Source organism: Bos javanicus, chromosome 19, assembly GCF_032452875.1.
Source record: "Bos javanicus breed banteng chromosome 19, ARS-OSU_banteng_1.0, whole genome shotgun sequence".
Lineage (NCBI taxonomy): Eukaryota > Metazoa > Chordata > Mammalia > Artiodactyla > Bovidae > Bos > Bos javanicus.
In genome coordinates, this window is record NC_083886.1 from 34,718,290 (window position 1) to 34,732,358 (window position 14,069).

General features: G+C 41.9%; 1 protein-coding gene across 3 annotated transcripts in view; it reads right to left on the reverse strand.

Annotated features, from left to right (window-relative positions):
* PIGL (phosphatidylinositol glycan anchor biosynthesis class L) overlaps positions 1 to 14,069 on the reverse strand; it is a 49,748-nt gene that overhangs the window by 33,487 nt on the left and 2,192 nt on the right. For all 3 annotated transcript variants that reach the window (XM_061389793.1, XM_061389792.1, XM_061389794.1), the window contains exon 2: positions 7,885 to 7,984. In XM_061389793.1, the coding sequence (XP_061245777.1) occupies positions 7,885 to 7,984 (100 nt within the window). The remainder of the gene's footprint in view (positions 1 to 7,884; positions 7,985 to 14,069) is intronic.

Below are 14,069 nucleotides of genomic sequence, written 5' to 3' on the forward strand. Positions count from 1 at the left end.
ATATACATTAAAAAAGATCCCGTGTGCATGCTGCAACTAAGACCCAGTGCCACCAAATAAATAAGAATAAAAATGTTAATTTATTAAAAAAATCCCTGCTCTGCTTCCCAAGGAAAGGACCAAAGTGTGTGACAAGGGACATAGTCTGCCATGGGTGTCATGAAATGTAGCTCAGTAAAATGGTAAGCACTTAAAAACAAATCAGCTACATTGCTGAGTTAAGCACATGACCCTCCATTTATAGAACCACCACATCTAAACACATTCTGCTCTACCCCTGAGAAGATCTAGGAGTTTAGGAAAAGTCACCATCTCATCCAGTCGTTGCACATATAAGACGAGAGAAGCCCAGAGAGAGGGCATTATTTGCCAAAGGTGACACAGCCTTAAAAGCTGAAGCCAAATTTCATGACTCCTGGACGAGAGCTCTTCCATCACACTGTACTTCCCTTTTTCTTTTCTCTGGTCTTGATTTTCCTCATATTCACCTTTCCTTCAACTGCCAGCAGGAATCTGTTTAAGTTGAAACGCAGACTTCCACTTATAGTCCTAGCGACATCTTCATTTCACTCTCTTCCCTCAAACTCCATAGCAAACAACAGCAAACGAAATAATTACAGAGCATCAACTTTGATGAAGCAAGTAAACCACCATATCAGAAAATCACAGGACATGGAACATACCCGCCTGGTGAGATCTGCCCCAGAAAGGGGTGCAGAGCTGGCCAGCAGTGCTCTACCTTGGCACTTCCCACAGGATTTGCAAGTGCCTCAGAATCAAGCCTCACCTTCCCAGAAACAATATACTGTAAAATAAATTCAGTGAGACTGTTGGTTTACAACTGATGTATGCTCATTATCAAAACTAAGGAAAATACAGAAGAGTGTAAAGGAAGTATATACTGCTTTCTAAACTCAGTATTCTATCAGGAACATCTTCCTATATTATGAACTATGCATGGAAAACTGAATTGTGTGGGACTGCCCGGGTGGTCCAGTGGTTAAGGCTGCAATTGGGTTCGATCCCTGGTTAGGGAATTAAGACCCCACATGCTGTGGGGCAACTAAGCCCAAGTGCTGCAACTACTGCAACAAAAGATCCCAAAGGACGTAAGGAATATCCCGAGGCAGCCAAATAAATAAATATTAAAAAGAAACTTTTAAATTGTGGCTTAATGTTCTGGACCATGGCTATATAATTAATCACCTACTGCTATGTTAGGTTGCTATCAATTTTTTTTGCTGTAATGAATATCACAACACACAGTCACCTTGGTTCCTATTTTTGTGGTATATTTACAGCCTCTTTCAAGGAGCAGAATCAGCCACAAATACATGCCTTGTTGAGGCCAGCCTCCCTGGTCCCACTCTTCTTCTAAACTGACATGTGACTTGACGACTCAGCCTCCCTCCAGCTCCCAGGATAACTTGCCTTTGAAGTAGCACGGGAGCAGCCTTCCATGTTGGCACAGTCGCTCCATATCAGCTTGGTCCACTGCAGTCTCCTCCCACGGCTCCTTTTCTAGGAAACGTCGTCCTTTGTGCCCTCTGGGAGGACGGGAGCCCTGCCCTGCTCTTGCCAACTGGGGCTGGAACGCTGCCCTCTAACTGTACCCAGTCACTTCTTTGTGTCTTTGGAGAAAAGGCCCTGCGAGGAGCTTCGTTTTATCTCTTTACAGTAAGAGGATGCTTGGTCACGTTCACTTTGGCACTTGGCATATGGTCTGTTTTGGTTTCTGGAAGGGGCCGGCTTTTACAGGGTCTCAAGAGGAGAGGGGATTAGTTACCAACGGGACCCCAGCAACCCCAGACTCTCTGCTTTGTGGCTTCCCTTTCACTGATTTGTGTGCATTTATTGGAAAACACAGAGACTTCTAGGAATTGGTAGCAGGCCAGGCTCATTTATGTTGCCTAGTGGGTACTGGATTCTATTTCCTTGTTCAACTCAAATCAGTCTGTTAAGGTCTTGGGCTTGTTAATGCCAGGATGACGTTGAGACGAGCAGTGGGAGAAAAGATGCTGAAACCTTAGGATGGTGGAGCCAAACTGAAAGAGTGGGAAAATCAAGATGTAGAAAAATACTCCCAAACCTAAGTGCTCACTTAGGACTTCCAAAAGGCTAAAAATAACCATGCAAGTCAGGGATCAAGACTGTTTTCTTTAAAAAAAAAAGTGAAAACAGTTTTACTGAAGTCTCAGGAATTGGTTTGCTATTCACCATTTCTGAGTCAATTAAAAAAAAAAAATCGAGGAAAGGGGGTTGGAGACCACACACTTATGGGGTGCCACAGGAAGGAAGCTTCTGGTGTGAGCCAAGTAGCCTGTTTATTCAACAAACATGCATTGAGCAACTATATATAAAGTGTTAGGATAGTGGTTGGGGATACATGAAGAAAAGATACAGAGGGGCTTATGGAGTAAAAAAATGATGTATATATTGGGATATGATGGGACAATGACAATGTAGCCAAAGTGCCCAAGAAAATCTGGGCAAATCATGGATGTTGCAGAGTCGAAGGTAATCTTGAGCTGGGGTTTCAAGGATGAATAGGAGTTTGCTAGACAGCCAGGATGTGGGGAGCTGGGAAGGGAGGAAGCAGGCAGAGGAGGGCCGGGCACATGCATGAGTGTGGATGCAGAAGAAAGCTTGGTGGGTTTGCAGCCTGACTTGCATATGAGAACAGACTGGGGTGCTGGGAATCCTCTGCTTTTGTGGTGGGAATAGATGTGATGTGGGTACGGCAGGTATGGGATGCTAGGAGCAGGGATCAGACCATAATCACCTCCAAGACCCCAAAAGTTTCTCCCAACGGTTGGTTGTTGGGCCCTGATGCATTTTTATGGGCCTGGTTATGACTGGAAGGTCTACTTTATTTCATTACAGTCAGTGTGTGTGTGTGTGTATATGTGTGTGTGTGTCTGAGTCGCTCAGTCGTGTCCAACTCTCCAATCCCATGGACTGAAGCCCTACAGGCTCCTCTGTCCATGAGGATTCTCCAGGCAAGAATACTGGAGTGGGTTGCCCTGCCCTCCTCCAGGGGATATTCTCAATGCAGAGATTGAACCTGGGTCTCCTGTGTTGCAGGCAGATTCTTTACCATGTGAGCCACCAGGGAAGCCCCCCTTAAACCCCTCCCCATTTCCAGCTTGAGCCCTTTGGAGAGCATATCTGACCCTCTGCCCACTGGTCCTTCAGAATGAGGCCCTGAGAAGACCACAGTGTTTATAAAAAGGCTTAAAAATCATTACTATCTTTTCAAGGAACTCTATTCTATGCTTTGAACTTACCAAAATGTATACAGAATTGTTTCTAATTTAGCCTTCACTTGTATGGATAGAAGCTGAGTACAGAGGGAAGAATTTTTATTAGTCATGTAGTAGTAGTCTTTAAAAATATATAATCATTTTATTGCACTTCACTACTGTGCTTTGAAGATACTGCATTTTTAATGAACTGAAGGGTTGTGGACCTATGACAGCAAAGTCTACTACTGGGGGCCTTTTTCCAACAACATTTGCTTATTTTGTGTATCTGTGTGACATTTCAGTAATTCTTGCAATATTTCAAACTTTTTCATTATTATTATATTAGTTATGGTGATATGTGATCCGTGACCTTTGATGTTATTGTTACAACTGGCTGAAGGCTCAGATGATATCTACTTTTCAATTAAGGTATGTATGTTATTTTTTTTTTAGATATAATGCTCTTGCATACTTAATAGACTATGGTATAGTGTTGATGTTACTTTTATATGCACTGGGAAACCAAAAAATTCCTATTGACTTGCTTTATTGCGGTGGTCTGGGCCTGTACTTGCAGTATCTCTGAAGTCTGTTTGTCTTTTAAAAAGTAATACAGGCTTCCTTTAAAAAAACAAACAAACAAAAGCAAAATAAAACTGTACAGAATTCTGTGAAAATTAAGAAGTGCTAGTGTTCTTCCCTGGCCCAACTAAAGAGCAGCAGCTATTGACAAGTCTGGCGTGTGTTCTTTTAGAATATACATACAGAAATGTGCATTTACTTTTTGTTTTGAAATGTAAATGAAACAATTCTATGGACTCCAACACAAAAGCAACAAATGAATACTCAGTCTGTAGGCTGCATTTCCCAGTCACATTCAGTTCCCAAGTGTCCGGGAGAGGGTCTCTAAGCCCTTTTCTAGGCTTGAACCTCAGCACGTGCACAACCACCATTTGTGCAAACACAGCAGTGGTGCCTATCAGACCAACACCCATTATCCAGTTCCTGGACCTTGAACTGTTCTTTTTCTTCAGCCTCTAGCACGGTGCCTTGCCCATTCCAGGAGCTTTAATCTGTATCTGTTAATCACATTCATTTAAACATCACATGGTCCTTTAAATTAGCAGAACCTACAAGTATTAAGGAACTGGGTAAGGTTACCAAGCGTATCCACTTAGTTGTCTAATGACTCAGATGCCTTCTCTTGAAAATGGAATTGTTTTCTCTCTTTAAGGCTTTGGCTAAGGGGTTTACTTAGGTGAGCTCCTATGGCTAAATACCTCCTTGGAATCAAGCCATAAAATTCAGAGCAATGGAAGACAGCACTGACAGTACACAACCTCAGATGTTCTCTTAAGCACATGTTGGTCGTTCGCTTACCCTAATCAAGTGGTGACCTACTTTCCTGCAGAAAGTCAGGAATCAATTCCGTCTTCCTTTCTGTTTCCGAATCCTAGCACTGACTGTCATTTATTAAACGTCTGACCTCAGAGGAGTCTCTTAAGCTTCAGTTTCTTTGTGTGAAACTAAAAAAGGATCATAAAAAAACCTGTTTTTGTTCAGTCAATTGAAGAATTGAATGAGGTGACCTTTGTGCAATTGTGAGTCAGGCTTGGAGGAGTCAGGGCGCAGTGACCAGATGGCCTTGGCTGCAAGGCCTGCTCTGCTAGTGTCAGCTGGATGACCCCAGGCAGATGACTTAACCTCTCACTAGTCCTCTGTTTCTCATCTATAACCTGGGGAAGTAACTGGATTATTTTCAAGATCATGTGTTTAGTGAGGTCCTTGGCATTGACAGTGAATTGAATGTATAGTTACCATGATTATTCTGAACGTGGGCCTTCTGTGAAACCTTCCTTTCTCTTCGTCCCCTTCATCCTTCCCTTTGACTCATCTAAATAACCCAGAGCAAGATTCCAGAGCTCTGCGTTGCTCAGTTAGGAAACTAGAGGCTGAAAGACTGAAAACTGCATGCTGCCAGGGACTGAACTGTGTTCTCCTCAAATCCGAGGGTTGAAGCCTTAATCCCCAATATGACTGTATTGGAGATGGGGTCTTTAGGAGGTCATTAAGGTTAAGTGAGGGGCTTCCCAGATGGTGACAGTGGTAAAGAACCCGCATGCCAATGCAGGAGACATAAGAGACTTGTGTTCGATCCCTGGCTTGGGAAGATCCCCCTGGAGGAGGGCATGGCAATCCACTCCAGTATTCTTGCTTGGAGAATCCCCATGAACAGAGGAGCCTGGCGGACTATGTTATGGTCCATAGGGTCACAAAGAGTCAGACAAAACTGAAGTGACCTTAGCATGCACGTGCACAAGGTTAAATGAGGTCATAATGGTAAGCCCTAACCCTATGGGGGAGAAGGAAATGGCAACCCACTCCAGTACTCTTGCCTGGAAAATCCCATGGACAGAGGAGCCTGGTAGGCTACAGTCCATGGGGTCATGAAGAGTCAGACACAACTGAGTGACTTCACTTTCACTTTTCACTCTCATGCATTGGAGAAGGAAATGGCAATCCACTCCAGTGTTCTTGCCTGGAGAATCCCAAGGATAGAGGAGCCAGGTGGTCTGCTGTTTATGGGCTCGCACAGGGTCGGACACTACTGAAGCAACTTAGTAGCAGCAGCAGCAACCCTATAGGACTGGTGGCCTTGTAAGAAGAGGAAGAGAGAAACTTCCCTCTCCCCACTGCTTGGGAGCAGACAGGGAGAAGATGGCCATTTGCATGCCAAGAAGGAAACCCTCTCCAGAAATCAACCCTGTTGCACCTTGATTTTATACTTTCAACCTCCAGAATTGTGAGAGAAAAATACATTTCTGTTGTTTAAACTGCCCAGACTCTGGTATTTTGCCATGGTGGCCTGAGCAGACTAAGACACCTGGCTTCCTTGAATCTTCAAACTGGCTGTGGAATTATTTATTTTTAACATGTTTATGACTCCTCTTACGAGTAGCATCTTACAAGTAGGGGATGTTGCTGAAACTGCATGATCTTTTGGATATATAAAAAGTATAATAAATTAAGTCAGATTCTTAATTTCTTATCTAAAGGACATATGTGCCAACATGAAAAGGCTCAATGGTCAAAGAGGAGATGATTGCAGTATCAAAGAGCATAATGATTTAAAGTGAAAAACCGAACATGTAAGTTCCTGCCTGCCTCATCCGACAAACCAACAAATAATTGGTTACTGGTGCAGGTACGTAGGGGATCAACTCCTATTCTGAAAATGGCAACAAAAGGGAAAGAAGCATTTTAGCCTGTCTTTTGGAGTCAAACTATATATATCAGGGTAACTAAATAGCCCCAGTTGATAAAGTTCTGCTTTATAGAAGAATTATAGCTGGTATATTTGGAACTCGGGAGATATTTAGAGACTCACCATTTTGCAATCCTTACTTAATTAATGATTACTAATCATGAAAGCACTACATGAAAGGTTGATGTGGGTCTTTACAATGAAAAGGAATGGCCGTTACCACGTAAACGCACCAGCTGATTGCAGGATCACTGAAAGTGAGACAGTACACGTCTCCTGAAATGATGGAATGGGGAGGACATGGAACGGCTTCTGGTCCCTGAAAGTTAGTGCCCGTTTCCAGTTTGCAAGAAATACAGAGGATAAAACCACCACTGAGGCAATACCACATGGAAGCAGCAGACAGTCGTCTACATGATGACTGCCTCAGTTTTTTCAACCATCAGTGACATTGGGAAGGGGAAGGGATATGAAGCATATCAACCAGCTATAACGTGTGCACTTTGTTTATATCCTGATTTGAACAAACCTACGGTGAAAAAACACTTTTGAGCTACTCAGAGCAGCTCAAAATGGACTGGGTGTTTGACAAACCAAGGAATTGCCATTACTATCAATTTTGTTTGATGGGTGGCTAATGACGTTGTGGCTGCATGAAGAAAAGTCTATCTTCTTAAGAGATCTATCCTTAAGTACATAAGGTAGAATAACCTGATGTACTGATGGTTGGGTTTTCTTTAAAATACTTCATACATGGGAGGAAAAAATTTGGGAGACTGGGATTGACATATACACACCGTTATATAAAAATACATAAGGACCTACTGTTCAGCACAGGGCACTCTGCTCAGTACTCTGTAATGGCCTATATAGGAAAAGAATCTGAAAAAAGTGGATATGTGTATATGTATAATAGATTCACTTTGCCATGCAGCAGAAACTAACTACAACATTGTAAATCAACTATACTCCAATAAAAAGAAAAAACACAGCTAAGTTATAACTGCATAATAACCCCTAAAACTTCACACACAAAAGATATATGGGGATACATGCATGCATAGCAAAGGCTTGATAATTACTGGCCTTAGACAACAGGCATGTGAGGGTTCATAATACTGTTCTTTACACTTCTGACATATTTTATAATTTTTTTTTAAGATTAAAAAAGTAGCTATCTTAAAACAAAATCTGAACAGAAGTTGAAAAAATTCATTTATGTTACACTGCCACTTGAAAACAAATGTGGAACTATATTCAGGCGACTTCTCAAATAAGAATGTTCTTGCCCACCCACATGAGTTTTTTGTCTTTTGAGTGTACACTGTGTATTTATTGCCACTGAATTTCCACATCGTTAAAAGATAAATTTACCTGTTTTCAATAATCATTACGTTGGAGGGGGGAATCCCCAGAACATCACAGCTCTGCAAGAGTTCCTTCTTACGGATCTCCCCTTGATTGTAGTAATTTCCTGAGGATAACAAATACATGGTCGTCCATTTCTTTATCAGTGGAGATCTATTGTCCACTCATTCTCATCTTGTTCCCTAAAGGACTTAAACTATCTGAAAATTTTGTGGTTGTGATAAAAAGTTGGGAGAAACACAACACTAGGGTTACTACTGTCAGACACACCTGTGAAGCACAATCTTTATAATCACCATTGAATTCCTCTCCATCTCTGTCTATCCATATGTCTGTCTGTCTGCCTGTCTGTGTTTCAGCCGCACGCTACAGGCTTTGCGTACTGGCTCTGCAGTTAGCAGATTTAGGACTGACTCTTCTGTAACCACTCAGAATAAGTAGGGTATCCAGACACACTACTCTTTTGGGCCTATTATTTATTTTTTAAATTGAAGTACAATTGATTTAGAATGTTGTACTGTACAGCGAAGTGACTCAGTTATACACATATATATAGACATTCTCTTTTTTATATTCTTTTCCAACTCAGTTTGTCACAGGATGCTGAATACAGTTCCCTCTGCTATACAGTAGGACCTTGCTGTTTATCCATCCTGCATGTAATAGTTTACCTCGAGTAAATCCCCAAACTCCTAGTCCTTCTACCCCGCAACTCCCTCCTCCTTGGCAACCACAAGTCTGTTCTCTATGTCTGTGTGTTTCTGTTACAGATAGATTCCTCATATAAGTAATTTCATGTGGTATTTGTCTTTCTTTGATTTACTTCATTTAGTATGATAATCTCTAGGTCCAGCCATGATGCTGTAACTGGCATTTTTCATTCTTTCCTATGGGTAACTTCCATTGTATATATTTCCCACATTGTCTTTATCCAGTCCTCTGTGGGCCATTTAGGTTGTTGCCACGTCCTGGCTATTGTGAATAATGCTGCTATGACCACAGGTGTGTATGTTCAGTTCAGTTCAGTTCAGTCGCTCAGGCGTGTCCGACTTTGCGACCCCACGGACTGCAGCATGCCAGGCTTCCCTGTCCATCACCAACTCCCAGAGCTTACTCAAACTCATGTCCATCGAGTCAGTGATGCCATCCAACCATCTCATCCTCTGTCATCCCCTTCTCCTCCTGCCTTCAATCTTTCCTAGCATGTATCTTTTTGAATTAGTGTTGTCTGGGTATATGTCATTTGGGCCCCTTTAAATTGATAGTCTTCAAATATCCGTTCAACACTTAAAGAGGCTGCCAGTCCTGAGTATTTTAGGAAAATATCCTCCTTTGGAATTTGGTAACCAGCTATTCCAGCATGCCTCTGGGGATCTGGACCACATCAGCACCCTAAATAGCTCATAAATTCTTTATTTTCCTGACACATACACTGCTGCTGCTAAGTTGCATCAGTCGTGTCCACTATACTTCCCAATAACAGTTCTGGTAAGTAACTGCTCTGTATCTTTACAAATAACTTACAGTGACATTTTGGTATCACTTAAATTGCATTTCGGGCTTCCCTGATGGCTCAGTGGTAAAGAACACAGCTGCCAGTGTAGGAAATGCAGGTTCGATTCCTGAGTCTGGAAGACACCCTGGAGAAGGGAATACCCACTCCAGTATTCTTGCCTGTGGAATCCCATGAGCCAAGGAGTCTGGTGGGATACAGTCCATGGGGTCACAGACTCAGACTCGACTGACTGGCTAAACACACAAACTGTACTTATGAGCAGTTGTCTGGCTGCTGCACCCCTCAATCCAACTCTCCATCAGATAATTGCGTATATGCTTTGTGCTAGTTAACTTTCCTGAGCCATTGATTTCTCCAGCTGTGAAGTGGGGACGATGGCCTTCTCCTCAGGCTTTCCTGAAGATTATGTGATAATACACATCCACTTGGTTTGGTTCTCAGAGTTAATCTCCCTTTTCCTTGACTTTTTATCTTTACGTTCCCCCTTTTCCTTTCCTTTCCCTCTGAATTACAATCCACCGTTATCATCCAGATCAAATGCCAATCCCTCTGGGAAGCCTTCTGCTATTTTCTTTTTTTGGATAATTGCTTTACAATATTGCACTGGTTTCTGCCATACATCAGTGTGAATCAGCCACAGGTATGCCTTCTGCTATTTTTCCCTGGCAAGTCATCGTTTCCAGTGTTCTGCTCAGAAGGATGAGCTCTCCTCTGGGATCTGATGATTAAGTCCTAAATGTCTTTGACCTTAAAAGCATCGGTCTCATTCCTGGTGTCAGCACCCTGCAGGCACTCATGAGGCCCCGAGAGAGTGGAGAGTGGCTCTGCTTCCTGTCCCAGAAAACTCAGAAACTCCCAAGTGAAACCTTTCCACTGCTGCAGGGGTTCCTCTAGGGTGAGTTTTGAACTCTTTGAACCCAGATAGGAGACAGTCGCTATGTTGTATCTGACAGAAGGACTAACCCCCAAGAGACTCCAGACAACAATTTCATTTTGTACTGTACTCATCACAAATTTTTGAGTCAGAAATTGTCAATTTTGTGACAGTCATCATATTTTAGGTTCCCCTCTCCTATTTTGTCTCAAGGTTACTTATCTTTGGTACTAAGAGCCTAACTTACACTAGTGATGTGATTCCTGATGTCTGAGGCCGAACACATTAGACTCTGATTATTGGTCATGACAAACTGCTTGGGGAGCTGATCTTATTGCTTTGTGTTTGAACTGAGGAACACAGAAGGGGTTACGGAGTTGAAGTCAGAGAGCATCTGAGGCGTTTTCACTAGGTCTGGTAAACACGTAGGCACTTCAGTGGAGTAAGTGGCTATGACCCTCCAGAACAGTGCACCCTGTCAGTAGACAGTAGGTGTCACAAGTCATATGCAGGTTCAAGGAGAGAAACAGGCTCCACTTCCTGATTGGGAGAACCAGTCTTTCCCTCCAAACCATCCTCCATATGCCACTGGAACGAGCTTTCTAAAATACAGAACTGTCTGTGCTAATTCTCCACCAAATGTATTTTACAACACCGTACTGTCTACTGTGGCTTTCTCCCATTTGTATATGAATAGATATCTCAGTGGTTGGGCTTCCTAGATGGCGGTAGTGGTAAAGGATCCCCCTGCCTATAAGGGAGACTCAAGAGACGTGGTTGGGAAGATTCCCTGGAGGAGGAGGACATGGCAACCCACCCCAGTATTCTTACATGAACTGCATGGAAAGAGGAGCTGGGGGCGGGGGGGGGGGGGTGGCGGTGGTGGTGGGGTGTGGTACAGTCCATGGGGCCTCAAGGAGTTAGATGCGACTTGAGCACACAAACACGCACACCTCAGTGGTTACATAAACTGGATAAATGCTGGACTAAACTAAACTAAATTTTAGGATTTTTTATAGCAAGACTTCACCAAGATGTGGACAGTCTAACAAGGACTATACAGCTTTAAAGCGGGGGGGTTGGGGATAGCATATCTGATTAAGTTCCCTAAACTTGTTGGGTCACGTTATTAACTTTTTTAAATAGCAGCTTGATGAACTGGTATTTCTTGGAACATACAATGGGAATCAAATGAGTTATTCCTTAACTGTCACAGCAACAAGATGTGTGAGGCAGATTGGATGTAATGGCTCAGAACTGGAAAGACCCACAGGGTTCTGGTTCCTCCATATCCTAGCTCTTAACTTTGGTTAAGTTACTTTTTTGTGATTTAGATTCCATAGTTTAGAAAAAGGTGAGGCGGGGGGGGGGACAAATTATATACATGTGTACCATTCTGTGTATTTAATGCTTATCATAGGATTGCTGAGAGGATTATATGAGCCACTAATAAGATACAATTTCCCCCCTGCTTCTCCCTACCCCTCAGAACTGGAGTTTTGAAGCATTCAAATGAGTCCCAGACTTACTTATGTTTTTACTATTTCTCTGAATGACTTGCCGTATTTCCTGTGAACCTAAGTCCTATTTTAAAAGACCAGCTCAAAAGAAAAGCTTTTCAAAGTTTCCTTACTCCAACTCTGTGAAAAGAAAATTCATGCTTTTCCCCATTTTGGGTCCACAGTATTTTCTCTGTCATGCAGTTACAGCTTTCATTATGTTATATAACAAGTTATTAACTTCCTGCTTTTCAAGTTAGAATAAATCAGGAAGGTGGCTAATGTTTAATCCATACATGTTTTCAATGAGTTGGGGATTTTAAAAGTAATTTTAAAAATTGCAAAGAAAGTTAGATGCAGAGGAAACAATGAAAGACAACAATACAGATACTAATATATCAGTATGTGTCCAGAGTCTGGTAGGTCTTATATTTTTGAAAAAATTTTGATTTCTGGCCTCAACCTACTAGAAAACAAGAAGAAATTTAGTAAAGAATCTCCTGTACCTATAATACTTTGTAAATAAAATTCAACCATCTCAAAATAAATTTTGCTTATATTGATTTCCATAGTTGATAAAAACATAAAATTAAAAGCAAAAAAAAAAGAGAGACCATTACTTGCATCTATTTGCAATTATTATCTTTAATAGAATAAACTGAGAAAAGTGCTTAGATTGAAATTCTCATTATATATGAAAAATGCTTTAATCTTTACTGCCAATAAAATTTTTTTTTGAGGAAAAAAATGTTAATCAAAGCAAGAAGTATACATAAAGAGGTTATTTGTAATAGAGATAAACTGGGGGGGGAAAAACTTCTAAATATACATACAATAATAAGGAACCAGAGATCAAATTGCCAACATCCGTTGGATCATCGAAAAAGCAAAAGAGTTCCAGAAAAACATCTACTTCTGCTTTATTGACTATGCCAAAGCCTTTGACTGTGTGGATCACAACAAACTGGAAAATTCTTAAAGAGATGCGAATACCAGACCACCTGACCTGCCTCCTGAGGAACTGGTATGCCTGTCAAGAAGCAACAGTTAGAACTGGACATGGAACAACAGACTCATTCCAAATCGGGAAAGGAGTACATCAAGGCTGTACATTGTCACCCTGCTTATTTAACTTATGTGCAGAGTACATCATGTGAAATGCCAGGCTGGATGAAGCACAAGCTGGGGTCAAGATTGCCAGGAGAAATGTCAATAACCTCAGATATGCCTATGACACCACCCTTATGGCAGAAAGCGAAGAACTAGAGCCTCTTGATGAAAGTGAAAGAGGAGAGTGAAAAAATTGGCTTAAAGCTCAACATTCAGAAAAATAAGATCATGGCATCACATCACTTCATGGCAAATAGATGGGAAACACTGGAAACAGTTGACAGACTTTATTTTTGGGGGCTCCAAAATCACTGCAATGAAATTAGAAGATGCTTGCTTCTTGGAAGAAAAGCTATGACCAACCTAGACAGTATATTAAAAAGCAGAGACATTACTTTGCCAACAAAGGTCTGTCTAGTCAAAACTATGGTGTTTCCAGTAGTCATGTATAGATGTGAGAGTTGGACCATAAAGAAAGCTGAACACCGAAGAATTGATGCTTTTGAACTGTGGTGTTAGTGTTGGAGAAAACTCTTGAGAGTCCCTTGGACTGTAAAGGGATCCAACCAGTCAATCTTAATGAAAATCAGTCATGAATATTCATTGGAAGGACTGATGCTGAAGCTGAAACTCCAATACTTGACCACCTGATGTGAAGAACCGACACACTGGAAAAGACCCTGATATAAGCAGGAGAAAGGGACAACAGAGGATGAGATGGTTGGATGGCATCACTGACTCGATGGACATGAGTTTGAGTAAGCTCTGGGAGTTGGTGATGGACAGGGAAGCCTGGTGCGTTGCAGTCCATGGGGTTGCAAAGAGTCGGACGTGACTGAGTGAGTGAACTGAATTGAAGGGATGACTAACTAAAAGACTTCCTTGGTGGCTCAATGCTGGAGACACAGGCTTTATCCCTGGGTTGGGAAGATCCCCTGGAGAAGGAAATGGCAACCCACTCCAGTATTCTTGCCTGGGAAATCCCATGGACTGAGGAGCCTGGCGGGCTACAGCCCATGGGGTCCCGACTTAGCGACTAAACAACAACAAACTAAATTAAGGTTTATCCCTATGAAACCATTTAAAAGGCTATATACCTAGTTCTAATTAATATGGATAAATGTTTAAATTAAAAGTTTCAGAAAGATGTGTTCATTACCTAACTCGTTTCAGTTTTATTCCCAGGGCAGAG